At 55.7% G+C, this 27,778-nt stretch overlaps 1 protein-coding gene across 1 annotated transcript; it reads right to left on the bottom strand.

Annotated features, from left to right (window-relative positions):
- Window positions 1-205: 205 nt before the first annotated feature.
- Window positions 206-27,679, bottom strand: CCND2 (cyclin D2). The gene is made up of 5 exons (XM_074357613.1): window positions 27,212-27,679; window positions 25,239-25,454; window positions 22,491-22,650; window positions 13,984-14,132; window positions 206-5,508 (listed from the first exon to the last, which is right to left on the bottom strand). Exons 1-5 carry the CDS (start codon window positions 27,404-27,406, stop codon window positions 5,359-5,361), a joined length of 870 nt encoding a protein of 289 aa, XP_074213714.1. The 5' UTR covers window positions 27,407-27,679; the 3' UTR covers window positions 206-5,358.
- Between the last annotated feature and the right edge of the window lie 99 nt (window positions 27,680-27,778).

Here is a 27,778-nt window from a genome sequence, read left to right as displayed (position 1 = left end):
AGGTGGTTGCCGGAGGACCCACAAGGAAGAACTACGGCACCGCCTGCTCGTACAGCGGCCGCGCAGCCGCACACGTGGATGGCCCTCCAGGTGAGGACTCCTGTGTCCCCCGACCCCCAGTGCTGCCAACCGAGTTCCAACGTGAGAAAGCTGTGTTCCGTTCTGAGGACGGCTGGTCTAGAGATAAGTCAAAACAGCCAGAGGATTTTTCAGGTCAAGGTGAGTTTATTGTCCAAATAGCACAACCTAATTGCATCCAAAACCATTTTCAAATCCATCTTTAAACTAGTCAGAAAAACAGGTTATTATTTTTAAAAATCACTTAACACTGAACAGACAGGACCTCTTAAAAGGCAGCTGACTACATATCATGTCACCATCACAGCCGACACAACACTGTTTTCCCATACTTCCTAAAAACCTTCCATTTACACCGATCACATCACTTCAGCACTTGCTAGCACCCCAAATACACACCCACACCTCTTAAAGAGTACATTGTGAGAGAATAACATTGACTTGATACGGCATCACACTTGTTTTAAAGCAAAAAAAAAAAAAAATTATAATAATAATAAAAGAAGTCCAAGACGAGAAACTGTAACTGGGAGGGAGAGAGAGAGAGAGATCTGAGGTACGTGGTACAAAGGTAATGAACATAATGGAAAAAATCCAATGGCCCGGTGATTTGCTGGGGATTTAAGAGTTGGCCAGCAGTCAGAAATAAAACCAATTAAAAAAAAAAAAGGAAAACTTTTTTTTTTTTTTCAAAGGAGAGGCACCTGTCAAAATATACTGGCTACTCTAATGGCTACAGTCAGTAAGGCACTTTTTTTCCCCAAAGCAGGCTGCAGGCAAAGGAATAAATGTCGCAGCTCCAGCCTGGTGAGCATAGTGGACATGCTGCCGATGGCTTTTCGAAACCTGAGCCAAGGGTCGGGTCTGACAGCCCAAGCCAAGTCTACAAGCAGAGACACACAGAGGAGAAGGGTCGTTCTGGCTGAGGGGGCTGTTCCGGGCTGTTCCGAATCCAGAATCAAGTGAGGCAGCGTGGGAAGGGGATGCTGGCAACACCCCCCGGACTCTTCTGCCCTGTTCAGTACCAGTGGACAGCGGTTCGAGTGGCCCCGCCCACAGCAGCCAGCCTGCACGCCACAGAGACAGAGCTTCCATCTGTTGGCTTCAGGGGACTTGACCGTCTCAGCACTGATTTCCCTTTTAAAGCTATTCTCAGGGTCGGACTGTCTCAAACATACATGAAGAAGAGTCCTCTGGGCTTAGAAGTCAGCTGGCTTACCCAGACTTCCTCCCTGTTCCAACCCCTCAGGCCCACTCTACCAATACGCTCTTCTTGAACTAGAAAATCGTTATTTACATGCTATAAGGTGCAAGTCTCGTTCTCCTCCCAGCCCTGGCCCCTGCGGCCCATGCAGAGAAAATCTCCCTGCCCTCTCTGAGGAAGTCATCTCCATCCTGCTGCTGTCCGGGCTTCCGGGGCTGCGTGGTCACCCCTGAAGGGGCCGGGATGCAGCCCCTTCAAAGGGAAGGGTTGTCTTTCCACCCCCAGCCACATGTGCCAGACTCGGGCGACGAGGGAGGCAGGGCAGAGTCTCTGCACGGAGCAGGCAGACCCACGGGGACCGGGCTGTGGGACGGGCTGGGCTGCTCAGTGGGGTGGGGTCAGTTCCAGAGTACGGCCTCCTCGGAGAGAGGCCCCTCCTCTCAGCACAGGGGGACATTCTGCCAGGGCACCTGTCCCCTGCCTCCACCTGCAGGCTTCTAGGCGTCATGAGCCCGCGTGGTACTGAAGTCTGCTTAGCATATTATTTTTGGCGTACAAGGCTGTTTCCCCCTAAGGTTTGGCCAAAATAGGGGAAGGAACAAAATTTGGCAGGCTAGGGCAACAACTCAGCCCCCACTGATGGAGAAGAACAAACAAATAAACAAACAAAAAACCAAAGGGAAGAAGTAGAGATAGAAAGACAACAAGGCAGAAATAGGCCAGAACACGTTTGGAACCCCTCCTGTGGGAGGAGAGGAAGAGGAACAGAGTCCACGGGGAGAACCAGACTCCTCTGGGACAGAGACTCCTGCAAGGAAACCGAGATCCGACGAGAGGCTGTCAGGCAATCAACAAATCCAGGCTGACTTCTGTGTCAGGAGGGAACAGGCAGAAGGGCCAAATTACCTGGCACTGTCCCTGTCAGCAAACCCACCCCTCCCATCCCACCAGGCCCCAAGGATGGGAAGGAGAAAAAGTCAGAAGGCCCCAGTGGCCCCGGGGCTCCAGGAAAAGTGGAAAGTTACAGACTGGGGGAGAGCCTGCCGGCCTGTTCCCCTCCTTGTTTGTCAGGTTCTCTCATTCGCTGCCTGTCTGAGCTTAAGGGCTGGTCACGGGGAAAGGAATCTGTACCTGGCCGTCTCTTTAGGCTCCGAGACTCCCGGGAACTCTTGGGCCTGGGCCTCCCTCCATCCTGTGGCGCCCCTCCGGGCCCAGAAGAGCGGTCCGTGCCAAGTGGGGCTCTCGGTCAAACATGGGCTGCTCAGCCTTCCTCTCCCAAACCTCAGAATTCACCACCCACTGGCCCACCAGAAAGCCCTAGAACGTTAGGGGTCGAGGAACCTGCTGAGTCCTGACCCCATCCAACACACTGCGAGTGAGACGGACTCATCAGGACTTGCGTCTCAGGAGAGATGCAGCTCCCCACCTCCCTTCCACTAGCAATCCTCTACTCATCAGACCCATTTCTCAACGCACGATTTAAAACCAGAAAACCATTCTGTAACCACTTAGCGGAGGACCCGGCCTTGCATAGCGCTGGCCAGCCCCAGCCCCCAGCCTGCTGCAGGTTCCGAGAGCACCCTGAGCTGGGGGGGCGGGGGGGCTGCCCATGTCCGGGAAGGGGCCAGAGAGAGGGGAAGGCTTCCAGACGAAGGGACCCGGAGCAGATGAGAGCCCTGCGTTAGAAAGGGCTGCAAGGTGAGGTTCTCCCAAGAGACCGCCGGAATTCTTTAGTGGGTCTCCCGGTCCCTGGTACCCGAGTGCAGACCGTGACTTCCTGGCCCGCTGCCTCAACCTCTGTGCTGAGAGCCGGCCTTGCCGGGGAGGGGAAGCCCCTTGGTTCAGTTGCATTTTTTCCATCATGATGAGGATACCGGAGTCAAAATGGGAGCCCGATGACCTTCATGACTGAAGAGGTCCCTGGGCCTGAGACCCTGGGGCCAAATTCCCCACCTTCCGCCTGGGAGGGGCTGCGGCCTCCTCCCCACTCTGCCTTCCCCTTGCCAACGAACGGGCCCCCAAGCGGAAACTGTACGGTTGTGAGGTATTATGAGAACAAAAATGAACCATTTTCTTTTGTAGCTATTGATTTTTGTCCAGTAAACCTGAGGTAAAGATACTCTGTCTTTGAAGGATGTGATCAGAGAGGAAAAAAAAAAAAAAAACCCATGAATATGTTACCAGAAGAAAACAAACTCTGTATGGAAGGGCTTTTCCAGTACGAAGAACTCCTATCTCAACCATCTACTTCAGGACTTGGAATTTAAGCAGTAAAATAATATATTATAAACACGTTTATAAGATAGCAGCACACGGTGAGACATGACAGCTACGCACTGTTAACGTGAGTGACCATGAATGTTCTTAGCTTCTTAGCAGCGCAAAAAAAAAAAAAAAAATAATAAAAAACTGAACATAATAAAATGAAAAATAAGAGACCCTTAGATTTTTCTCCATCTTAAACCCTCATACTACGAAACAAGGCAGACTCTGTGTATAAAATAATTCTTCAAAGTAGCCCTGTTCTGATTTTTTTTTTACTTAAAAAAGGCAAATATTTTAATAGCTTCATTACCTGTCAATTATAATTGTGCAAAAAAAAAAAAAAAGTTGGTGCTCCAACCTCTCTGCGAACTGAATGCCTCTAAGACGTGGAGAGGAAACAAAAGAAATTCAAGTACGCTGAATGCAACTTTGCAATGAAATCAACAACAACAAAAACAGAACCGGGAACAAAATGCCACTCTGATGACCTTTGCACCAGCAGTAAAGTTTCTTTCTGTGTCCAAAGGAGAAGTACAGAGGTGGGGAAGATCACTCTGTGCCATTGAAATGGTAACAGATCTGTGTTTTTACGCTTTTTCGAAGGAGTGTTGTGATGGGAATTTCAGCGGAAAGGGATGTGTCCTGAGTCCCAGTGGGGATACGAGAGGATGTGAGATACAGGATGAGAACAGTAACCCAACGGGGGGGGGGGGGGGGGACAGGAGAAGAAGGGAGGCAGCTACTCTGCATGATTTGCATAAACCATCCCATCTATCCCTTGGGAACAATTTTTCAAAGTGCTTTTCGAATGGAATGGTTTATAACAACGCTCGCCTGTGGACCAGACATGCCAATCAGCACCAAAAATTCGTCTGTTTCCGAATGAGGGATGCCAAGGTCACATGACTCTCTTTAACACGTCAGGAGAAAAAGGTTCCATTCCAGATCCCACCCTCGGGCTCTGTCTGCCTCCATTTCATAGGAGTTTTTTTTTTTTTTTTTTGGAGGGGGGTGCGTGGGGGATGGCCCATAGCTAGATTGCCCCTTTAGATAAAAATCGGGTGGTGTCCGCAACGAACCATGTTTGGAAGAAGCAGCAAGATGTCCGAAAACACAAAACCCAGGATGCGATGACCTGCGTCCAACGGGCGAAACAGCACATCTCTTAGGTAGCAGCTACTGCAGACAGCAAACGTTCTAGCTAGAGACTTAGCAACGCTCTTGACTTAGTAACAAACAGGCAGTCGGGGCAAGGGCGCTTCTCCATCCAAAATGGTTCGATCGCGTTTAGACTATTAGGTAGCTCCCTCCCCACCACGTCCCTCCTTATTTCTAATTCCTTCTCGAGTTCATTGCTTTGCACTCTAATCATGCCACAAGTGGCATCCGCAGATCCTCCAAATTATCCTACAAGGGGTGTATACATGCTAGTTCATAACATGAAGGAAAAAAAAAAGCCTCCTCTAATTTGTTCCCATATTGCAGGCGTACATTTTTTTCTCTAGCTACTTTGCAGGTTTTCCTGTAAGCATCTTACTATTACTTTTAACATAATCAAACAATAACTGTTCGCATAGATAAGGGATTCCCTTCTGTTGTACTTCAAATAGGCACCAGATGCTTTTAATTATTCCGTTTTTATAGGACCTTTATCTCTCACTTCTAAAAGATCTTTCAATATGATCTAGGTAGGGGGGCAGAATTTTTTTTTTTAAGGTTTCATCCTAAAACACAAGAGAACAAAACACAACCGGAGAGACGGAGAGAACAGATTGAACACGTCTCTCCGCCGATCGGCCCGCCCGACATCCTCACAGGTCAATATCCCGCACGTCTGTAGGGGTGCTGGCCTGGTCCAGTTCATCCTCTGACTTGGATCCGTCGCCCTGGTCCTGACGGTACTGCTGCAGGCTGTTGAGGAGCACCACCTCGATCTGCTCCTGGCAGGCTTTGAGGCAGTCCTAGAAGGAGAACGGTGCAGACCAGAGCCATCAGCAGGGTCAGCGGGAGACAGAGCATCTTACACACACGAGTCAAGCCTCGCCCAAGTCCACGCATGCTTTCTGGCAGGAATTTGGACAGTTACAGAAGGTGCGTCCTCTAGGCACCGCGCAGCCTCACCACTCCAATGGGGGGGGGCATGGAGCGGCAGCATCAGCACCCCTGGGAGCGTGTTAGAGATGCAGAGCCTTGGCCCTCTCCAGACCAATCTAGTCGGAATCTGCAATGGTAGCAGAAGCCCACAGAAGCCCAGGGGAACCGTAAGCATAGGAGAATCAGGCCGGCACCAGCAGAGGTGCGAAGCCACGTCCGACCACGCAGTGCCTGGTCATCAGAGGGCCAGCGAGATGCTTCCTGCTTGGGACGCTGGGAGGTGCTGGGGAAAACGGGACAGCCAGCCCCCAGACTGTGAGACTACACGAGACCCCCCCCCCCCACGTGGCACCTGAGGGACAGACAAGAGAATGGACTGACCTGTACTGACCCCCACATCCCCTGCAGAAGTGCTTAAAAACCGGCAGATCTGTTTTTCTGCTTGTTTACCATTCCCTTTATGCTCGTAAAAATACAGCACAGAACGTTTACAAAATTCTGGACAGCAGAGCCGTCTAATTTGGGGAATAAGCAAGAATTTGCAGTGCTGCTTTGGTATGTCTGTATTTGGTAGGGAAGATTCAGAGTGTGTTGGCCCCAGGCAGAAGCTTCTGTCAGCTGGGTGCCAGGGGACACAGCAGCGATTCGTGGGTGTCACTAGGGAGGGGCTGCGGTTGGCGCCAGCAAGCGGGGTGTGAGCTAAAGAAGTGGCTCACACGGTAGGTATTCCCCAGCCTCTCTCCTCGGCAAGGCTGCTTTCCTGCCCTCTTCTGCCCTCTCGTAAGCAGCGTCTCCACACGGAGAACATGTGACACCACTCTGCCTGGGTGTCTCCGAGGTCTCGTGTGCGATTCCCTTTCGTCTGTTTCCCTGCGTACTGTTCGCTGCCCAGAACTCACTGTTTGCCAAACACAAAAGCGCTGTCTTTATTTTCCAAAAGTCTAAAATGAAGTTGGGGTGAACTACTCAGGAACAAAGTTATTTTCCTTCTCTGACCTCGGTTCTCCCACCTGTAAAATAAAGCTAAGGAAATGAGGACCAACCAAGACCATTTAGATAAAGTGCTAGGTTCAACGCACCACGTATTAAGAATCATGAGAAGTCAGTCCTGAATCTGCAAGAATCCCCGAGATTTCTTTGTAACGAGGTACGAGTGAGCGTCGGCTCAGGACAGGGGAGGCAGGCACTGCATCAGGCAGCGGGGATGGAGTGTCCGGCAGGGCAGACGTACCCCGGCCGCCGAGCTCTCCGTCCACCCTGAACAAGCAGACAAAGAGCCAGGGGCTGACTGCCGAGGACCCACCAGCATGTCCCACCAGCCTCTTCTGGTCACGTCCTCTGAGCTGCCTGAGCCCCTGACCAGTGATGAGGAAGCTGACGGGCCTTACCCGCCACCCACCCCCTGCTCCTCCTCCAAGGCCCCTGCAGTGGCTGGTCTCTGGTCCCTCCCTCACCGCTTACGAAGGTGCTGCACGGTTAAACCTAAAGGCATGATGCTTGTCGGGGCACCTGCATTTCTGTGGAAGATACCCGAGACCCGGAAGACCTTCCAATCTAAAAAAACGAATCTGAACGTTAACAAGGGTAACAAGGCAAAAAACGATGACAGGCAGAACTCATCCCGACCATCCCCTGGGGAGCCCCCGGCCAACCCTATCCAAGTCTCATTCCTCGGATCCTCTATCTTGGCCCCATGGAGAGGTCATCTGGGTCAGCACCCCTGCCACCCCGACAATTTGACCGACTCAGGGTGCCGAGATCATCACTGCATTAGCCACACCGGCATCCGAGATAGGTGGCCCTTCAAATGAGGAGACAGGGTGGTCCAGAGAGCTGAAGAACTTGATCTGGGGCCACAGAGAGTCTCTCTTTGGGTCACCAATATTCCTACAGTTGCTGGCATCCAGCCTTCCCTTCCAGCAGCCTGAGACCCTAAAGGAAGAATCTGGAGAAAGTCCTACAGGGAGGGCCAGCACACTGGGCAGTCCCTTCAAGGGCACTTCAAGATAACACAGGCACCAAATGTCACATGTACATAAGTTCCAGCCACAAACACATGATAAGCTTTCCTGAATAGAACGAAGGAAGATTTCATATGAAAACACCAACCCTCCTTTCAATCAAAATCATTCCTGACCATGTTTTTTGTTTGTTTGTGTGATTTTTTTTAATTGAAGTAGAGTCACTTAACAGCGTTGTGTCAACTTCTGGCGTGCAGGCAGCAGTGCTTCAGTCACACCTGAACACACATAGATTCGTTTTCATCACAAGTGACCGCGAGACATTGGGTGTAGTTCCCTGTGCTGCACAGCATGGACTTGTTCCAGCTCTTCATGTTTGACAGCTCTTGCTTAAAAAGGACGACTGCAGTGGCTCCCACGGGAATGAGGCACCCTGAACCCCAGAGGCCCATCAGTGACAGAGCTGGAAGCTGATGCTCTCGGGGCGGGCTGTGTCCCCATTCCTGGCAAGCTCGAGGTCTCCATCTACCCCTCCTCTGGTTCCACTTCTGCACGACTTGGCTACCAACAGCCCGAGTCTCAGCTGCGAGGACCACTCAGCTAGATGAAAAATGACCTGTCTGGTACCAGCGATGTTGAACATTCTATTCCCTGACTGTGTCACGAGGGAAATCAGCATCCCCTTCGTTGAGACAGAGCCCACAGCCTGCACTGCACTCCCAGCGAGCGTGCGCCTTCCTTGGGTGGGAGCCGGTGGGACGTGAGGGGAGGGGGAGGGGGAGGGGGCAGGGCAGCAGGCCTTGCGCAAGGGGCTCCCAACCTCCCTGGCCGGCAGGACGGTGCCTGGGACTGGGGGAGGGGGGGCATGACCTGGATGGAGGAGGGGGCCAAGCCCCAAGAAGGAACTAAAAGGGAGACAAGCTGCAGAGCCTGAAGGGAACAGGAGGTGAGGCTGGGGAAGAGCGGGAGGGCAGGGAGGCGGAATTCTATGGCGACACTCGACCACCGTTACAGAGCCTGACAGCCGGGGGCTCCAGCAGGCTTCTGGAGGCCCTCACTCCACAGCTGGACCACTGATGCTGGCTCATCCCCCAGCTCCATCTAGTTAAAAGCGAACCCTGGCCTTCCAAGGGCGAGCCTCCAATTCCAGAACCCTCTTCCCCACATCCCTCTGCTGCTTCCGGGCTGTAAGGAAAGGCAGAGCAGAGAATCTCCAAGAAAGAGGGACACGGAGCACATGGTCCAGGAGACCCCGGCAGCGCCTCCCATGGAAAGATGCTCCTTGGCTTCTGGGCGGCCTCCGAGAGCACCAGCCATTGTGTCGTGATGCCCCAAATTAAGCTGATTAAAAGCGGAGCCACAGTGCTCGTCTGTCAGCCTGGACAGGTGGCACTCCGCAGCGCTGGAGGTCGGGCAAACCTCCAGCCCCAGTGATGACGTGTGCCCCCCTCACCCGCCCCCCGCCCCGGAGCCCTGACAGCCGTGTTTGTGATCCCCACTCCTTCCACGGCCCCGACTTCCTCTGCTTGCTGGCTCCGGCTCCGCGCCCTGCACCCTCCTCGGCCTCCATGAATGGGCGGCGGAACTCCTACCACCAGCGCTCAGTGTCACTGCATCACGGCATTGTCACCACACACGCACTGCACTCAACAGGCGGACAAAGGGCTGAATGAGCCCAGACCCGCGGCCAACTCAGGCAGAGACAACTTAGGGAACTGTCTCATTCTTCCTTCCTTCCCGGCCCGCTTGGCTTATTTCCTTGAATACCAAATGAGGCCCGCAGGAAAATGAGGCAGGAGCGGGCGGCATCGGCCTCTAAGTCTGTTCCGTCAGCTGCCCCGCCCCCTGCTTCCCTTCCAGAGACTCCTCTGGAGGGTCCTGACCACAGGCCCCATCCAGTCCACAAAGGATGGTCCCAGGGACCCAAGGGTCTTCAGGGCAGGGTGTGCTATGAGGGCTGAGAAACCAGTGAAGCTGGGGACCCTACGAACAACACGCTGTCCAAACCAAGTCTTCTGCGGCTCTGCAGACGGTTTGTTGATAGCTCACTGACAACCAGGACCATAATATGCCAGGATGACCCTAGGGGAGGGGGTATCCTGGAATCCTCTCTGCGCAACGTGTAAGCACGTGACAGAGAGTTCTGGGGAAACCAAGGTAGAAAAGGATAAACACAGACCGATGACTCTGGTCTATGCCTGTTCTGTTCCGTGTCTTCCAGTGATGTCACATCCTCGTGGCCCGTGAGCCTCAACCAAACTTGTGCACTAGTGACTTAGGAAAACCGTGTCACGGAACAGCGAAGCGACTCAATCCAAGATAAAGCTGCACGACGTTCCGAGGCCCCTGGCACGTTGGCGAAGTTAAGATGCAGCTAGCTTTCCAAAGGAGCGGGCTGGACCAGAGGACTGGAGGCACCCCTGAAACCCACCTGCCCGCCTCTGTCCTCCACCCCTTCCTCCCTCCTCCTCCCTCCCTCTCGCTCTCTGGTCAGCAACAACCCCCAGCGACAGGGGCAGGGGCTCTGGAGAAAGGGCTGAGTCAAAGCCGGGTCTTGTTCAGAGTCCACAGACAAGCCAACAGTGAGATAAACGCTGGTGCCAAGAGCGAGCAGGATGCCGAGGAGATGGGAGAGGGACCTCGATTCTGCTGGGGAGGGGACAGTGCCGGTCCCCCCTCTTAAACTTACCCTTGGCAATGGATGCCCCCTTAGATGGTCCCCCAAAGCCAGAACAGCCTCTCTGGCTGGTGTCTGTTTTTAGCAACACTTCTGAGTGGAAGGAAAGAGTCCTTAAAATATACCACCCTCGGAGACTTTTATTCCCTGTAAAACTGTCAGCCTTCTCACTCAGCCTTCTCTTTGGAATGAAGCATTCCGGTTTATTTTGGCAACCAGAGCAAGCAACAGAGACCAGCTTTCTCAGAGCCGCCTGGGTCCCTCCTATCAAGGCTTCCTGCCGCCCGCCAGGGAGCCAGGGAGACTGGTCTGGCCATTTTGGGGGACTTGAGGGGGCCCTCTGTCCAGTCTGATCCTGGACAATCCGTGGATGGAGGACACAGCTGGACGGGGTCCCCTGTGCCAGGTGCCTGGGGCTGCACAGAACTGCAGGGTCTGGGGTAAAACGCCAGCTCCTCCCAACTCCCGTCTGCCGGGCACCAGGGCCGGCGGGGCAGCCCGACGGAGGGCTCAGTGCAACCCTCTGGGCACTTTACAGTGTGGCCCCAGGACATTCCACGTGTCTGTGTATACACACAGCTTTTTGTTGTGGCAGAACACACATCTCATAACATTTACGTTCTTCATCATTTTTTTAAGTGTACAGTGTTAGCATTATGTGCATTCGGCAAGTCCCTTCACTGTTCATCTCCAGAACTTTCCATCTCTCCAAACAGAAACTCCATGCCCAGAAAACAGCTGCTCCCCATCCCCCCACCCCTGGGCCTTGGGAACCTCTATTCCACGTTCTGTCCCTTCGAATCTGACGACTCTAGGAACCCCGTATAAGTGGACTCATACACTGTTTGTCTTCTTGTGTCTGGCTTATGTCTGTTAACACGTTCAGGGCTCGTGCTGGTTGACGAATATGCCAGAATTTCACTTCTTTTTAAGGCTGACTAATATTCCACTGCGTGTGCATACCACATTCTCCTTCTCCATCCCAAGGACATTTTCTATCACGAAGTGATGAAAACGTGACAGTCCCTACTCCGCGTTTCACAGGAGGCCTGGAGAGCAGAGCGCCTTCCTGCAGGCTGACCTCCTGCTGCATTTATAGCTGCCAACACATCACTTCCCCTCCACTCATCTGTGAGCTTTATTGTGGCTTCTCTGTACGATCATGGCATTTCCTGAGGACAGGAACCTCATCTCTTATGTTCCACGTGCTGCCCACCACCCCGACTCCTCCCGCGCTGCCTTGGGTCCCTGTGCCTTGTTCACAATGTGACAACCTGTGCCCAGTGGGCCTTTAATAAGCCCTCCCAGGAGTGCAGGGAATCAGCGCTTGGAATGCCCTGCTGCCTGTCTCCTGAAATGGTAAACAGAGTCCAGGAAGCAAGACTCGCCTCCCTCAAATGCCAAGGCATCCTGAAGTCTTGCCTCTCCCCTTCCTGCACTCGGAGCTTCAGCTCTTCAATGGGGACAGGCTGAGGGGCGGGAGGAGCCCTGGCGCCTGGAGGTCAGCACACAGCCAGCTGGCCACTGGGGACCTCCCCAGGGAGGGCAGGAGGGAGCCAGGCTCTGGGGACCAGAGGTAAGCTGGGAGCTTCCCGAGGTCTCGAACTGTTCCCTGAATAAGTGGGATGTGCACGCTTCAGTTTCAAACATGAAAATGTTTAACCCCAGGCCCACTGGCGAGAATAAGGCACCCGAGTGCTCACATCTCTGTTCCACAGCCGCGATTTTTAGGAGGAACCTCTAAGCCAGTTTTGTATCCAGTTAACCGAGTCTGACTTGAATGCAGCCTGGCTACGCAGTATCTGAACCGGGCAAGCAGTAATTCCAGCACGAAACAAGAGACTGGTCTGCAGTCTTGAAAAGCAAGGCACAGCCCACGAGCTCAAGGGGCACCCCGGAGTGACCTCTGACCACCTAAAGCCAACAAAAGGTGACCGAAAGGTACGGGACAGGCCGGGGACCCGGTGTGCAGCCAGCCCGTCAGGCCGCATCTGTGATTATCTGGAGGGGGTTACAATGGCAGGGCTCAGCCTCTTGTCGTGGACATTTTTGTCTCGGGGGTCGAGGAGGGGCTGGACTTTCCGCAAGGGGCCTTAATAGGAGGTCAGAGAAGGAAGGAAGCGTGCTGCTTCTGTAAAGGTAAATTCTGTCCAAGGTCTGTGTCGAGAGGACTCGAAGAGCATTCTCCACGGGAAGGTGCGCTGGAGGGTCTTTTCAGTATGTGTTTGGGAGAGCATGCTTTAAAAGCCTGTTCGGAGCCAGCACTTTCTGAAGGGGGGGAGGTAATTGGCCATATATATGTATATATGTATATACACACATATATACATATATATATATATTTTAATGGAGACACTGGGGATTGAACCCAAGACCTCCCTCAAGCTAAGTACACACTCTACCTCCAGGCTATACTCCCTGGAGCCAGCACTTAAAAAGCACATCTAAGAACTGCCTGAGGGGAAGGGGAGGTTCCATTAAGCCCTTCAGCCCCTCGGTTCGCCACTTCCTTGAGATGGTAATGAAGGCCAAGGCAAAATATGGGGGATGGGCTGGCGGTGAGGAGCCAGCGAGCTGCAGCCTTGGGAGCTCTGACATTTAACCTTCTGCTCAGCATCCCAGGTGCAGGCACCAGCCGCAGGCCTGTAAACCACATTTACCCCTGACCTCAATATATTCCCACAGGAGGGCACTCAGATGCCCCAGAACGTCCTGAGGGGGTGACCATGAAGTTCCCCTGCATTCTCGAGCCTCTCCATGGTGACTCCAGAGGGCCTCAGAGCTGACACCCCTCTGTCGAATTGCTTTAAACCAAAGGCCTTTTACAAACAAAAAGATCCCGGCACTGCAGCAGGGAAGGAATTCCGAGTTCCCAGGCCAGGCAGGGTCGGAGCCTCCAGGTTCCTGTCCCAGCTCTGGGAGCCCCCGCCCTTGCCCCCCCCCGGGCCCGACCTGTCCTCACCACCTGCCTCCCTGACCTTCAGAATCAACGGAATCAAGCAACTGGGACCTTCTGAAGCCTGCAACCTCCAACCAGCCGAACCAGAGCCTCATTAGAGCCCAGTCTGGCCCCAAACCTCTCCTCTTCTAAGGAGCTTTGAATTCTGGCAACCAGGAGTTACAGCCTCCGAACTGTCCACAGGACACCCAGAATGGAAAAATCTATAGCTAATAATAGTTCCTTGCATCTGTCTGGCACTTGTACTTTTTAAAGTGCTTTTTAATCCATCATCCCCTTGAACTAAAGGGAAGTGAGAGGCGGGCGGGCCTGAGAGGTGGGCGGGGGCAGACGCCGTCCTCCCACGCCCTCCGCCGCGGGACAGCCTCGCTCTGGCCGCGCCTTCCAGCCTCGGCGCGTGTGAGCGGACGAGAAAGCTCCACACTGGAGGAGACGCAGGCTGAGGATTGTACATAAATGGAAACGAAGCAACAATTCAGACGGATGGGGAAGCCCCAGCCACAAAGGAAATCAGTAAACAGCCCTCCCGCCCCCTCGGCCGGCCTGCTGAGTTCTGTCCTCCAGCTGATGGCGCACGGCTCCAGAAACCTTAGCTGGAGGCCTTACCTGCTGAGTTCTGAACGACCTCAGGTGCTGATCTTAGAAAACAGAAACCAACAGCAAAGGGACCTCTGACACGGCATCTCGCACCCACTGGCTGAGGAAAGAGACGTCCAGTCTTAGCCGAGAGGACGGGGCCACCTACCACGTCCGTGTTGGTGATCTTGGCCAGCAGGTCCACCAGGGCGTCGCCCGTGAGCGAGCTCACGTCCTCGTCCTGCTGGAGCCCGCAGATGGCGGCGCCCACACTTCCAGTTGCGATCATTGACGGCGGGTACATGGCGAACTTGAAGTCTGCGGGAAGGAGAGGCAGGTGGTCAGGGCACAGGGCCGGCTCCCAGCCTGAAGACGCGCGGCTGGAGGATGGCAGTGGACCAGCTGCCCATGAGCCCTGACCCAACAGACGCATCCTCTCCTGTCTTTCCTTCCCCGGACGCCCTTCCTCTGCCCTCACAGTGGTGGTTCCAGATTTGAAAGGAGGAGACTGAGCAGGGAGGGTAGGGCTGATCTGACTGCATGCAGTGAGTTCGGAGGACCCAGGTTCCTCCCCACTCAGTCCCACGATGCTGTAATGGGGTTGGGGTGTCCGGCTCCGGTGGGCAGGCAGGTGGGTGAGACGTGGTCTCCCCTCCCTGGGGCTGATGGCGGGAGTACAGCAGGGGCTCTGAACCCACGTGCCATACCGGGGACATGGGCCCAGGGCTCCAGATGTCAGAAGGAGGGGGCGGTAACAAGCAGGTATGTCTTAGGAAGGATGACAGTTCTGATGTGACTTTGCCATGTTCTTGGGACGAGCCCCAAGGACTAACGTGGCTCAAACCAAAAAAGATGATTTTATTTAAAAAAAAAAAAAAAGGGAAACGAGGTGGGATTTTACACTATCCTCCTCTTCCCCCCAAAGTCAAGGGTCCTCAGAACATCCGGAGAAAGGACAGGAATTCACCCGCGCGCTCGGCACTGACCACCGCATCCGAGCAGATGGGTGACCTGGCTAAGATGTGATGACTCTCGGGCCTGAAGACCCCACCTTCTTGCAGGGAAAGTGGGGGTTGGCTAGAAAGAAGTGGGAAACGAGGACAAATCCGAGGGGCTCAAACCCCCTCCACCCCCACCTCTCCAAGAGCAGGAACAGAGGAGGCTCTCCCGTGATCACCTGGGGACCCAAACATCAGTTTCCTCTGACGGAGACCAAGTCTGCCGCTGCTGCGCATCGAAGGAGGTTGAAGGATCCCCACCCCTCGCCCCTCTTCCTGCTGCTAACAGCTGCCACCTGCCAGCACGTCCAGTACCTGACACGTTCCCACCCGTGTCACCCACGCGTCACCTATGGAAGGCGCACACAATCATTACCTTAACGTTGGGGCTGAGAAACCTTCTGACTTTCCGCAGCCCCCCAACCCCCCGCCTTGTGCTGACACGTGAAAGAGGCCACAGTTTCGTCCCTCGTCCTAACTGAAGTCCCGGGTGGAGAGAACCTGCCACGGGGCGGGGGGCTCTCTCTAGTTTTGCCGTCACTCTAGTGAATTCACGGAGTGTGGGGATGGAAGGCTGGGGGGTGCGGGGCTGCTGCAGAGGGAAGACGTGGGTTACACTTCCAGCTACAGCAGAAGCACTAGGCTGACCCCGCAGAAACAGCCCCAGCTCACGCCACCCGTTCTTGCTCTTCTGTCAATGAATTCCGCTGAAGCACTTTTCCCAGTGACCCCACCGTCCCCATCAAGTCAGGGATGTGCTCAGAAATGGTGCTGGGTCACGGAGCCAGGCCTGCCCGCTTCCCTCCTGGCTGAATCCTACGAACACAGCAGGCCTGGCCGCCTGTCTGTCTGTCTTTCTCCTTGGCCTTCTTTTCTTAGCCCACTCACCGTTTCCACCTCTTGAGGGCTGTCTACTCTGGCGTTCCACCCAAAACCTGCTCTCCAGTATCTGCTGTCCAGAGCCCCTCTCGGTCCCCTGGACGGTGACGAAGCCAGCCTCCCGCTCTGCTGTAGGTCTCATCACGAGTGTTTCTCTGCCCAGTAACCTCGTTAGCTTCCCCTTGTGACAGTCACAATGCGGAGGAGGCCGCCAGCCCATGGCCCTGGGCCCACAGCGGCCCGGGGTGGGAGCAGCTGGCAGGGGAGGGCAGGGCGGGAGGAGATGCCCCCACCCCCGCCCCCTCCACCCAGCCTCAGACCGGGAAGCCCACCCCACACATGCCTCTCTTCGTAGCCTGCTGCCTGCAAGTCAACTCCTACTTTAAGCAAATGAATTAACTTCTGCAAGCTGGGGGGTGTACATGGATGGTCCTGTGGTGCAGCCGGTGCTGGAGTTGCCCCCAGGACTGTACCCTGCTTCTTCTGTGAGGAAAATGCAGAGGGAGCCCATGGCACTGATGGGGCAAGGAGCAGCAGGGACCAGGCCAGCCCCACAGCCGCTCTTTGGATGCCTGAGCAACTGCCCAAAGAAGGCAGCATGCCCGCTGCAAAGCCAGGCCCAGCCCCACCCCAGACCCTGGCAGGTGACTGGTGACCCCGCCCTCCGAGCCCCTGGGCTCCCCGCTGTCTAAGAGGAGGGGGGAGTTAGACCCGCTAACTAACTAGTATTCCTGACTTCAACTCATCGGCAGGTCACCAAGTTCATCGGTGGGTCGTGACCGTGTGGTGTTGTTGTTGACTGGAACACAATGGAACAGAAGGCTTCGGGAGGTGACCCCGAGTAGTAAGAGTAGAAACTGTCTTAAGAAACTCTTGTATCGGTTGATGTAGCTGATGTGCCCCCTGAGTGGCACTAGAAGCTGTGTTTCTTCCTTTATAGTTTGGGCCCACAAGCTGGAAGATACTAGGTTGCCTAATCTCCCAGGGGCCTTCCAGCTCTGATTTGCCTTCACTTAAGGCTCTGGAGGAAGGATGACTTCCAAGGAAAAGGATGAGGAAGAGAGGACAGGACACAGTGCGGCTTCCACCAGGCGGCAAGAGTCACAAGGCGTCTCCCTCCACAGACCAGTTCCGCCCGGCCTCAGGGGCTGCCCCAAGACCACACCCAGGGACACCCCCTCTCCGCTGGTAGGGGAAATAGCAGAGAGAGAAACACCAGCATCAAACAGCTGAAGGGTCGCGCCCTTCCCCTAGCTGGCCCTCCACACTCACCTGTGGAGACCTTAAACTTCGGCTACGAAACAGTACTGAGAAATGTTCACAGTATCCACTTGGGGGGGGGGGGGCGCCAAAAATAAATCAAACTTCATGAGCCCATGCTACAACTGTCCATACATATAGAAAAAGAGAAAAAATAGAAATGCGTATCCAGGCACGCAGGTTGGGGAGCTAAGAGGATACAGAGAAGGTGTATGTAAATTTCCCACCATCAGGTGGAGGAAATATTTTATTTTAGCAAAAATAAAATACCGAGTAACACTCTCCCAGAAATCTCTACATCACTGGTGCAGGAGGGCACACTCAGGGGTGAGGGTCTCTGCACCCCGAGCTGCCCACCCGGAGAGGTGAAGCGTGCCTGGCTTTGTAACACACCCTCTCCCTTCTCCCCCAGCAGAGTGGGACACAATTAGCTAACCAGGGATGAGTCCAGATTGGACAATTTCTCTGAGACGCAGAAAGCAGCGTGACAACACAGCATGGTGCGTTCAGAATGGCTAGGTGACTTCGAAAGGGACTCCTCAGAGAAAGGCAGTGCCCAAGCAGCCAGGAGCATCGGAGACACTTAAGAGGACTCCCCAAGGAGATGGGAGAGTTTGGGCCCAGCATCTCCAAGCCCCAGAAGGTGCGGGCCATGGAGGCTGGTCCTACCACCTCCCAGCTGTGCGAAGCTGGGCAGGTTACCCGACCTCTCTGAGCCTCTGTCTTCTCACCTGCAAATAAGGATGATAGTTCTACCCACCTCCTAGGGTTGTTCTCAGGATTTAGTGACGAGAACAGCGCCTGACTCAGGGTAAGCAGTCCGCCACCACCGTCACTGTCATCACCCCGGTATTCTGACCCCTGGGGCTTCCTGCGGTATTGGCCAATTCCGACTGTTGGAGATTCTGTTCAGGATCTGCAGGGGGAGGGGAAGGAGCCTGGCTTCTCGGGGCTGCAGGCTGATGCCGAGAGCAGGCCTAGCACGGCAAGGCCGGGAGGACGAGGGCTCTGCACCGCCCGGAGGCTCCTCCACTGTCAGGGTGTGTATGTTGCAACAAGTCCCCACCACCGCCTGCTGCCTTGTCAGAAAGGGGCGAGATCCAGGGAGGCCCACGCTCATTCGGGTGTGGTCTCACCCAGAGCCCCACGTGCCAACAGCTCGGACCTGACCTCCTCCCTCCCCACGAGGTGATGGAGGCAGGGGACAGCCCTGGGGGACCCCAGCTCCACCAACCAGCACAGGCAGCCCTGCTGCTGTTTGCTTCCTCAGGGAGGTGTCAACAAAAACCAAGGTGACACCCATCTGTCTCCAGACACTTCCTTTCCCGGGTGAACCAATGACACCCGAGAGCCTGAGTGACTTGTCTCACGTCTGATGCCGGGCCTGGGTGTAAGATCAAGGCAACTGCACTCTGCAATCTGGGCTTTTTAATGTCTTAACCAGAAGGTGAAGTGCTCAGGGCCCCTCCCACTCCCCACTGGGATCACAGGGTCTTCGTTCCTATCTGAAGTGGGAGAAGAGTTCAGAGGAGGAAGCGCTGACTCGAGTCCAGGCGACGGGAACCCGTCCCATCCGGGGACTGGGGGCTGTGGGACCCCGTGGAGCTCCTTCCTTAACCTCCCAAGGACTTCCTGGGGCCCCACTGGGCTCCTTAATCTGGGCAAGCGCAGGAGAAAGGCTCCACGTTCATCGGCTTGGCAAGATTTCACTGGAGAAAAGGTTCTGAGCTCAGCAGGTTTGAAACTGCAGATTAGGTTTGCCCCCCAGTTTTGGCTCAGGGGCTGAGGCCTTGATGGCCAAACGAGCGCTGTGCTTTTGTTCACCACTAGGGGGCGAGAGAGGGAAAGAGAACCCAAGATGCGCTGCTTCCCCTCCTCCAACCTGCGGTCAGTGGGGGTTGCAAAGGCCAGAAGCCAGGGTGCTCACTGGCCACAGGACGACGTTGGCGGCTCACACCTCACCTGCCGCCCCCAGAGCAGGCTCGGCACACCCAGTCCTCGTGGGGCCAGCTGCCTGACAAGCTATGGGGGGTTTAACTCCAGAGGCCTGGGGGAAGTAGGGGGCTGGGTGAGGGCCAGCAGCCTGCTCCTCGCCCACCTTACAGCCAGACCCAGACCGGCCCCACTCACGGAAGAACCAGACTCCCTACTCAGCAGGCCACTTCCCCTCGGCCTCTCAGTGGTGACAGCAGCTCAGAGGCCCATGGATGGAAGTGGTTTCGACTCTTCCTTCCATGTTCCGACCACTCAGACAGGCCTCCCTTTCAGGACCAGGGGCCAAGTCATGCACCCTCTCTGGGCCCCCACTGTCCCGTTATAACCTGGGGGTGGAGAGTCACAAGACACCTCTTACAGCAGGAAGGAAAGCATTGGGGTGTCTTCACCACTGGGGCCCAGGCCCCGGGGACCCTGGGGGGGAGGGCACTCGTGCACTGGACAGCCCCTGATGTGCAGGGGGGCTCCTAGGCAAAAAGAGGAGATGCGGGGCACCATGGGTAGGGAGGTTAAGCACCCTCTCCCCCACCCTCACACCAAGTTCAAAGTCAATGCCATTGGCTCTTCTAGACTAACTGGAATCATCTGTTGAGCATGACATCATGCATCAAGAATCTCCCTACTCCAGCGCGATCCTGAGTCATCTCCATGGTCTCCTTCCTCACGACCTGGGGGCTCAACCATCCGAGCCACACCAGGATGCTCAGGCCCAGTCTGCTTCCCAGCATCCAAAGCTCCAGGGAGGGAGTGCCCAGCGCTGGCGGTTATGAAAGTCTCCCCTCAACCCAGTGCCTCCAGTGACCAGGACCAGCCGGAGTCTCCGCCCCAGGAGCTGTTCAGGGCTGAGCAGGGAAGGAAACAGGGCACCCCCCACCCCATCTGGCCAGCACGGTAAGCCTCAGCCCTGAGCAGGAAGACGGCCTCCTCCCCTTTCACACACATGGGCTCCCCGCAGACTAGGGGACCACTGCCAGCTCTTTCACAGCAGCTTTTCCCCTAAACTGGCCACAAGGCCTGAGGGTCGGCTGCCACCCTCTCCGGATCTGCTGGGGCCTCTGCGCCCCTGGCTGCTGGAGCCCTTCAGCTCCAAGGCTGAATACCCAGGGTCCATGGGGAGCAGGGGGCGGACAGAGCAGGCTGGAGGGACCCATCTCCCTGGGGTTCTGTCCCCAGTGCCTGCCACTTGCCGACCTGTCCTGGGCACCCGCCCATTCGTCACACCCTGGTCCCAGGATGTGGACTCTCATCTAACTGGAAGGTGTTTCCTTCAAGAAAAGCAGCCCTTGGCTTTCAGACCATCAGGCCAGCTGCTGTCAAGCCCCTCGTGGTGGGATGCCATGGCACCCAGCCATTCTTGCTCGCTCGAGGGCAGATGAGGGGATAGAAAGGCCTTCCGAGACAGGCTCACCCCTCCTAGACCCAGAAAATGTCTTGAGAACCTCCTGGTGCTCTGAGCAGCCTGCCCCGGGACGTAGTACTTGGCCCGTGGTTTTCGTTTGGTCGGAGGAGTTCTGCCTGCTCTGGCCCAAGTGAGCTCCTCTCTCTTCACGACTTCCTCTGCTTCCCCTTGGACCTCTGTCCTCAGTCCCTGAATCCCAGGCTCCCTACTCTGGCCCCAAACTTGGCAGCTACCCCAAGGATCTGGGCAAGAAGGCCAGGAGTGGGGGATGGGATCCCCCAGTTTGGATAATGGGCCTTCACAGAATCTGGGGATCTGCTGGTAGTCTGGACAACGCCCCCCACCCTCCTGACCCCAGTCAGAGACTAGAGAGGAGTGGGTAGACAGACCCCAAGAGCTGCGTCACATGGGAGACGAGGTCACAGCAGAGCGCTGACGATCGAGCACTGGGCCATGGGGTGGGAGTGGGGTGCAGGGTCAGGGGGCGGCTGTCGGAGGGCCAGAGAGAAAAGGGCTGGTGACCCCTTCTCCACAGTGGATAGTGACAGCAGACAGGAAGGGCCAGCTGGGCCTGGGAGACAAAGTAAGTCAATACGGGGCTGACCCCTAGGGCGCAGGCCAGACAGCAGGAGAACGAGGGGGAGAAAAGAACGGTCACTGTCTGCAAGGCAGCAAGGACATCCGCGCAGCTGACTCTCCCGCGGAGGGCGCGGGGCTGCAGCGCAGGACTAGGGGAGCTCAGGGAGGGGGCCTGCCCTGGACTCCCCTGCGGGCGGCTGGTCCCTGCCTCCAAGCCAGCCGGGTGGAGCGCCAGGTCCTGCTGGACCCAGATAGGGGCGGCTGGGACAGTCATTGTACCCGCCCTAGACAGAAGAATCAAAATCAAGAGATACTTTCACAGTTAGCATCGGGGCGTGCTGGCTGGTTTATGAAGGTTCCTGGTTCCCTGCACGCCGATTTTCATTTCCACAACCACCCTGAAAAGGTGGTAGGATCCCGATGCAATAGGCACGTTTTGCAGACAAAGAAGCTGAGGTTCAGAGAGGTCAAGAAGCCTACCCGAGGTCACCCAGTAGTAAGTAGCAACTCCCGACCTTTTGACTGTGGCCAGAGCGATGCGCTGCTGCAGACGCCCCTCTGCGCAGGCAGAGAAACATGTAACAAGATGTTGAAAGAAGTCTACCCCCACGACCCACTGACAACTCAAGTGCACACGCCCAGCAAACGTGAACCCTGCTCTCCTTGGGGGAGAGAGCTTTACCCCGTCACATCTTTACCTAACGTTTCTGATTGTGAAAACAGGACCTTCTGATGTTTCTGCCTTGGACAAGTACAGATTCAGAGTCTCTCCCATGGCTGCTATCATTAGGGGAAAAATACAGTAGAAATTGGTCAAGGTGCCGTTTGATGAGACAGTATCAAATCACTGCCTTCAGTTTATTAGGAAAACGCACAGCAAACAAGGCCTATGTATCAATTGTGGGAGCAGCCTGGTGGGTGTAGAGCTCTTATGCCAAGAAGCTTTGCAGAAGCTAAAGGCTGTAACCAAAATCCAAACAGTAACATGTGGAGGGAAGGCACCAGAACGCAGGCTCAGGACGCAGGTCCTTGCTGAAAACCCCACAGGTCCACCCCCACCCAGGAGAGGGGGCAGCCAGAAGGCAGTAAATGCCCTACAGCCGAAGAGAACTGCTCCAGGGCGGCCTGTATTTATCTTGACAGTGTTCCTTTAACCTGCACTTGCCCCTGCTCCCCCCAAATTTCCGCTTGGGCTTATCTCCAAGCCATCCTTTTCCTCAAAAGATTAAAGATTTAAACACAAGCCGAGAGCAGTATATGTAATCTTCAAAGAGCGCTGTAGACACCATAAAGAATATTTTAACAGGCGCTGGGTTTTTTTCCCCCTTACCACACCTGTCCTCATAAACCATTTATGAGTTTAGCAGAGAAAAAAAATAGACGAGCTCAGATAAAGGTAGGAAAAAGCCAACCCCAGGATGAAACCTTGGACTCGAGATTACGCAGGAGAACCCTCTCCGGTAAACCACCCCCAACCCACAGAAGTTAGGGCTGCAGGCTGCCTCCCCCAGGATCCCATCCCCCCTCCCCCTCCCCCCCCCGCCCAACCCCTGGAGTGGCTCCTACCAGTGGCGCACAGAGCAATGAAGGTCTGCGCGTGCTTGCGGATCAGAGACAGCTTCTCATTGGGCTGGGGGAGCTTCCGAAGGATGTGCTCGATGAAGTCGTGGGGGGTGACAGCTGCCAGGTTCCACTTCAACTTGCCCAGCACCACCAGCTCCCACTCCTGGCGAGGGAGGGAGGAAGGCAAGGGTCTAAGAAAACCCACAGGCTGACCTGGTGTCCAGGGCCTGAGGGGTCAGGATCTGGACTAGTATCAACAATGCTTATTAGGACGCTACCAGACTGTGAGGTGGGCCCATTTATCAAGCAGCCCCAAAGCTTTGAAGTCGGTGACGAGCTCAGGTAGCTGGTGCCAAGACAGCACTTGCCTCTATTTTGCCTCTCTGGCTCCCTCTCCCACCCCCACCCCCAACCCGGACTTCCAGGCGAGGCTGTGGCCCCTCCCACCCACCCACCCACCCAGAAGGTCGTACCTACAGTAAGCTAGCGCCAAGGTCACTGTGGCCCTTGAGTAGGAATTTACTGTCTATGCCTCTTTGCTGCATTAGCAGTCTTTTTAATCCTCATGGAAAAATGATGTACACGGTTAAAGCTCAAAATTAAGTTTCTTGGCCCAAATCCTTGGCAACCAATTAGCTTGCTTGTAGTTGGTGCCAAAAAGTGCCACTTTTCTCTGCTGTTCCCACTTTCCCCTGGACACATGATGCGGAAATCTCGGGGAAATGATACTCAAACACAGAGCACCCTTCCCCTTAAATGTTTCACGGGCCTTTGTTATCACGAAGGACCAGATGGTCACTGGCAACCCCATTCTGCAGCTGGAGGTGGTTCAGGGCAGGGTGAAGGTGCTTGTTCAAGGTCATGGAATCCCGCAGCTGAAATGCGGACGCAATGCAACCCTGTCTCTTATGGGCCTGTCACCAGCAGCCCACCTCGTGGAAAGTCTTGTTTCTCTCCCCCTATTGAAGGTACTTTTGGAGGAACTGTGCTCAAAGGGAAGCAAACCAAAAAGAAAGCCTTAAAAATACGTGCGGTCGGGGGGCGAACAGGCCTACTGCTCGATCACCATCAGACAAACGAGAGCAAGAGACCAGCTCGCCAGTGCAGCCTGCTCCCCTTCCCCCTAAGATCCTGACCTACTGAGTCCCATTTCCCCTCCCAGGCACCGGCTGGCTGTGTGGTCTGGGCTGACTCCCGCCTTCGCTGGCCTCAGCTTTCTCATTGGTAAAATAGGACTCCTCCAGATCTCAACTTCCAGGATAACGAGACAGGGAATGGAAAGAGACAGGTTGGTCTGCGGCAATATAAATTCGCTTGGGAGGTCCTGGAAAATCTGGGGTGTTCCAAGTACCCCATGTTTAAACACCAACATACTGAAACAGTGAAGCAAAAGGAAGAGCCATTTTCCTGGTCTCCCATGAGAAAAAGAACCGGATCCAAATTCTAACAACTTTTTCTTTCCCGGCTTTAAAGTCGGCCTTGGCTTTTTATGGGAGGTTCAGGGTAAAACCCAATAGACACAACCAGCGTCTTCCAAGATGGCCTGAAATTCCAGCCATGCGTTCCCGCAGGGAATGTGAGTATACACCACTCGACTTGTACCATTATTAAAGGAAGCAGATCTCCCAGAAGAAAGCACCTTTCTGGGCCTCTCGGACCAAACCAGAAGCAGCTGAAATCTGGCTGCTGTTCAAAGGTGAGGTCATTCATGCCCCTCTGCATCCTCGGAGATGCCTCCCCGTCTTTGCACATGTCTGCCGCTAGGTGGCAGCACAGCCCCAGGAAGGAAAGCTGCTCACAAAGAGCTCAGTTCTGGCAGCCAGGCCGGCCCTGTGGACTTCGGGCAGGCCCCGGCAGCAAGGAGGAGGAGGGGGCGGGAAGAGGGGCCCCTTTCCCAGACAGTTGAAGAGATAGGTGTGCAGATCCCTGAACATGGGCCCCGGAGCCGCTCTACCAATGCCACGGGGCTGCGATTGGGACGTTGTAAGCACAAGGCTGCAGGGGACAAGAGTCCGAATGGGTGGGAAAAAGGTTTGCTGGCAGAAAACCAGAGTCCAGACAGGTCCCCTGTGTCTGTACAGAGGTCACAGACCACTGGAGCTAGGAATCCAGGCTTCAGAATCCTCCAACAAGGGGCCAGATTTGACTGCGCTCAAAAGTCAATGAGCAGATATTTAGTGAACAGCTACTACGTGCAGATTGTCCTGAGACTTTAAGAGATACCTAAGACCTACCTTTGAACTCCGGGGTTCTTAGAAGGCACACCACACAACACGTTCCTATCATGTAAGAAGTCCATGACTGTCTCAGAATTCAGTGATTGGAAATTTGGGATTTAATTAAAATACTACCACTGTGTTCCATGCCTCCCCTACGATTTAATTAAAATATTACCATGTTCCATGCCTCCCCTACACACACACACACACACACACACACACGCGCGCGCGCGCGCGCGCGCGCGCGCACGCACGCACGCACGCACACAGGCAAATGAATCTCACCAACACAAACCTTGAGAATCTTATCCATGCATGTAGCCTCAGAATTACTTAGCACATGCCCAGCACACAGTAGGAACACAAGAAGTCTCATAGTAAAGGAGAGTGTTCCCAGAAGTGAGAAAATTCCAGGGATGGGTAATTTGGGGGTCCTAAGAATTTGTTTTGGGAGCAGATGGTCGAAGCATATCAGGCTAAGGCCCGGCAAGGAGGAAGAGCAGAAAGGCAGGAGAAAGGAGGCAGTCATTACCAGCAGCTCCTGAGGCTTGATGGAGTTGTCCGTGTAAATGCACAACTTCTCGGCTGTCAGCGGGATGGTCTCTTTCAGCTTGGACGCCAGGAACATGCACACGGCCCCCAGAAGCTGCAGGTGGGTCTTCGGAGTCGGGACTCCGGCCAAGAAGCGGTCCAGGTAATTGATGGCCAGAGGGAAGACCTCTTCCTCACACTTCTGCTCCTCGCAGACCTACGACACGGGTGGGAAAAGGTCGGGGTCGGGGGAGAGCGTCGTATCAGGAAGAGAGAATTAAAGAGGAAGACGCAGTCTCTGGAAACAGGACAGAAATTGAATTTTTGCGGGGGGAGGGGGAGGGGAGTAGCGTAAGTGATAAGAGAGAAGGCGAGGAAATTGGGGTAAATCTAAATGGCTCGCCCGTGCTGGGGTCCTCCCCGGGAGCCTAAAACCTCCGAAGGGAGGTGGATTAGAGGCCGGGCGGCCGAGGCCGCGCCGCGCAGCAGCGCCGGGCCCGCCGCCCCCGTGGGCCGCGCGCTACTCCGCACTCGCTCACTCACTCTTTTTTGGATTTCGTCATCTTTTCAAAAAATCAATAAAAATATTCTGGAGGCTCCGGGGGTCTCGTTTTTGGTCCCATCCGGACCGCCAGACCCCTCTCTATCATTCCCGACAATTGAAAAAATTGTCGGGGAGGGTCTCCGCGGCCTAGGCGCCGCATTTGGGGGGGTGGGTGGGGAGAGGTGGGGAAGCGAGGGGGAGGGCGGAGGGAGCGAGCGCCGCGCAGCCTGGGCGGCCGGAGTCGGAGCAGGGGAGACGGGTTCAAAAAATAATTAAAAATCGAGGAAATATCCCACACCAGCCCTTTCGGCATGAAAACCCCCCAGAGGCCTCCGGCTTCCCGAAACGGAGGTTTCGGGTGCCGGGAAGGTCTGTACCGCGACCCCTGGGGCTTCGGATCCCGAGGGGAAACTTGCAGGGGTGAGCGCCGCGGCGGGAGTGTCCGGCTGCGGCCCGCAAGGGCAGAGGCCGGGGACGGTGGTGACGACTGGGGGACAGACGAGGACGGGGAGCCGCGGGAGAAGAGCGCGGGGGGCTTCGGCCGCTCCTTCGGGGGGGGCCGCTATCCCTCCTGCACACACCTCCTCCCCCCTCCTACCCCACCCAAATCTCCGCACCCAGGAAACTGGAGGCCGAACCGTAAGTAACCTTGGCGAGGTGGGGGTCTGGGGGGAGGGCACTATCGGAAGTAGGGTGTCTGGAATAGTGGGGTGCGAGGGGGGAGCGGGCGCCGGGTTCCAGCCTCTCCACCCCGACTTTACAAAGCAACATGGCGAAAGCCCGGCAGGTCCGGAGCCGTGCAGACGTGGGCACACGGCTCGCTCGGCAAGGGTTCGGAGCAAGGGGAAAGAAGTGGTCCTTTTGGGTTCCCCGAAAACACACGTTCCTTCAATGTGACTTCCGGGGCTCCTGAATTCCCCGTTTCTCTTCTCCTCCCTCCGCCCTCCCCCTCCCCCCCCCCTTAGTGCCAACGCGGAGTCGCGACCACATGCGGGGACCTAAGGCTCGGAAGAGTTTGCCCTGGTCTTGGGGGGGAGCTCATTTTTTAACTTTGGGGACTGGGCTCACGTTCCTCCTCCCTTCTTCAAGGCACCGAAAGCTGCCTCGGCTTCGCAAGACAGGTCGGGAGGAGGGTGGGAAGAGGAGGCAGCCACATGCAGGCACACGCGCGCGGGATGCTCCCCCACCCCCGCCCCAGGACAGCCTCGCTTCTCCTAGATTTTTCTCCTTCCCCCCTCCCCCTCCCCTAGTGAATCTCGCACCCCACAAGGAACAGAAAGGAAGCCATGCGTCTCGCCAAGGGCGCGGGGTAACCTCTCGCATGGGAGCTGGGAGACGGGCGCCGAGGCTGCCCTCTCCCAGGTCCAGGGTCTCCGCGTAGGGTCGGGGGTCCGGGCGGGGACAGACAGAGTGCCTGCCTGCAGACTTACCTCCAGCATCCAGGTGGCCACCATCCTGCGCATGTAGGGCTGGATGTCCTTCTGCACGCACTTGAAGTAGGAACACTGGGGAAGGTAGCGCTCCTCGATGGTGAGCAAGTTCTGCAACACGCGGTCGTCTTGGAGCAGGTTGGCGTCCGGCACGGCTCGGCGGACCGGGTCCACCTCGCAGCACAGCAGCTCCATGGCCAGCTGGGCGCCCACTCGCTCCCCTGCGATCTCCGGACTGGAAAAGTTAGGGGGTTTTTTGGAGGGGGGAGGGGAGAGTGTTCCCCTTACCTCCTTCCTTTGGCTAAATAAGAGGTTTTCGGGGAAAAGTTAAGGGCAGAGAGAGAAGCAGAGGGGAAGAAGACAGGAAAGGGATGGGCGGTGGGAGAGGAGCGCCTCGGGGGCCGCTAACTCTGCCTGCCCTCCCCTTCAAACTTGTCTGCTCTCCCCAGCTCGCTCTGCTCTCTGCTCTGCGAGGCAGTGACGCAAACTGGCTGGGCAGTTACTTCTCCTCCCTCTCGCCTCACTCCCCTCTCCAGTTCCTCCTCCCCTTCCCTCCCCTCCCGTCCC

The sequence above is a fragment of the Camelus bactrianus genome, chromosome 34 (assembly GCF_048773025.1).
Source record: "Camelus bactrianus isolate YW-2024 breed Bactrian camel chromosome 34, ASM4877302v1, whole genome shotgun sequence".
NCBI classification, from domain to species: Eukaryota; Metazoa; Chordata; class Mammalia; order Artiodactyla; family Camelidae; genus Camelus; species Camelus bactrianus.
The sequence above is the reverse complement of the archived record's forward strand: the minus strand, read 5'-3'. Positions and strand labels throughout refer to the sequence as shown.

What these genes read in the sequence shown, in the direction of transcription:
- CCND2 (XM_074357613.1), bottom strand. Translation starts at nt 27,406, where the DNA reads ATGGAGCTGCTGTGCTGCGAGGTGGACCCGGTCCGCCGAGCCGTGCCG. An exon ending in TGGCCACCTGGATGCTGGAG is followed by an intron (nt 25,455 to 27,211) that starts GTAAGTCTGCAG and finishes CCCGTGTCGTAG; the next exon opens with GTCTGCGAGGAGCAGAAGTG. An exon ending in AGATCACCAACACGGACGTG is followed by an intron (nt 5,509 to 13,983) that starts GTAGGTGGCCCC and finishes TTCTCCTTCTAG; the next exon opens with GACTGCCTCAAAGCCTGCCA.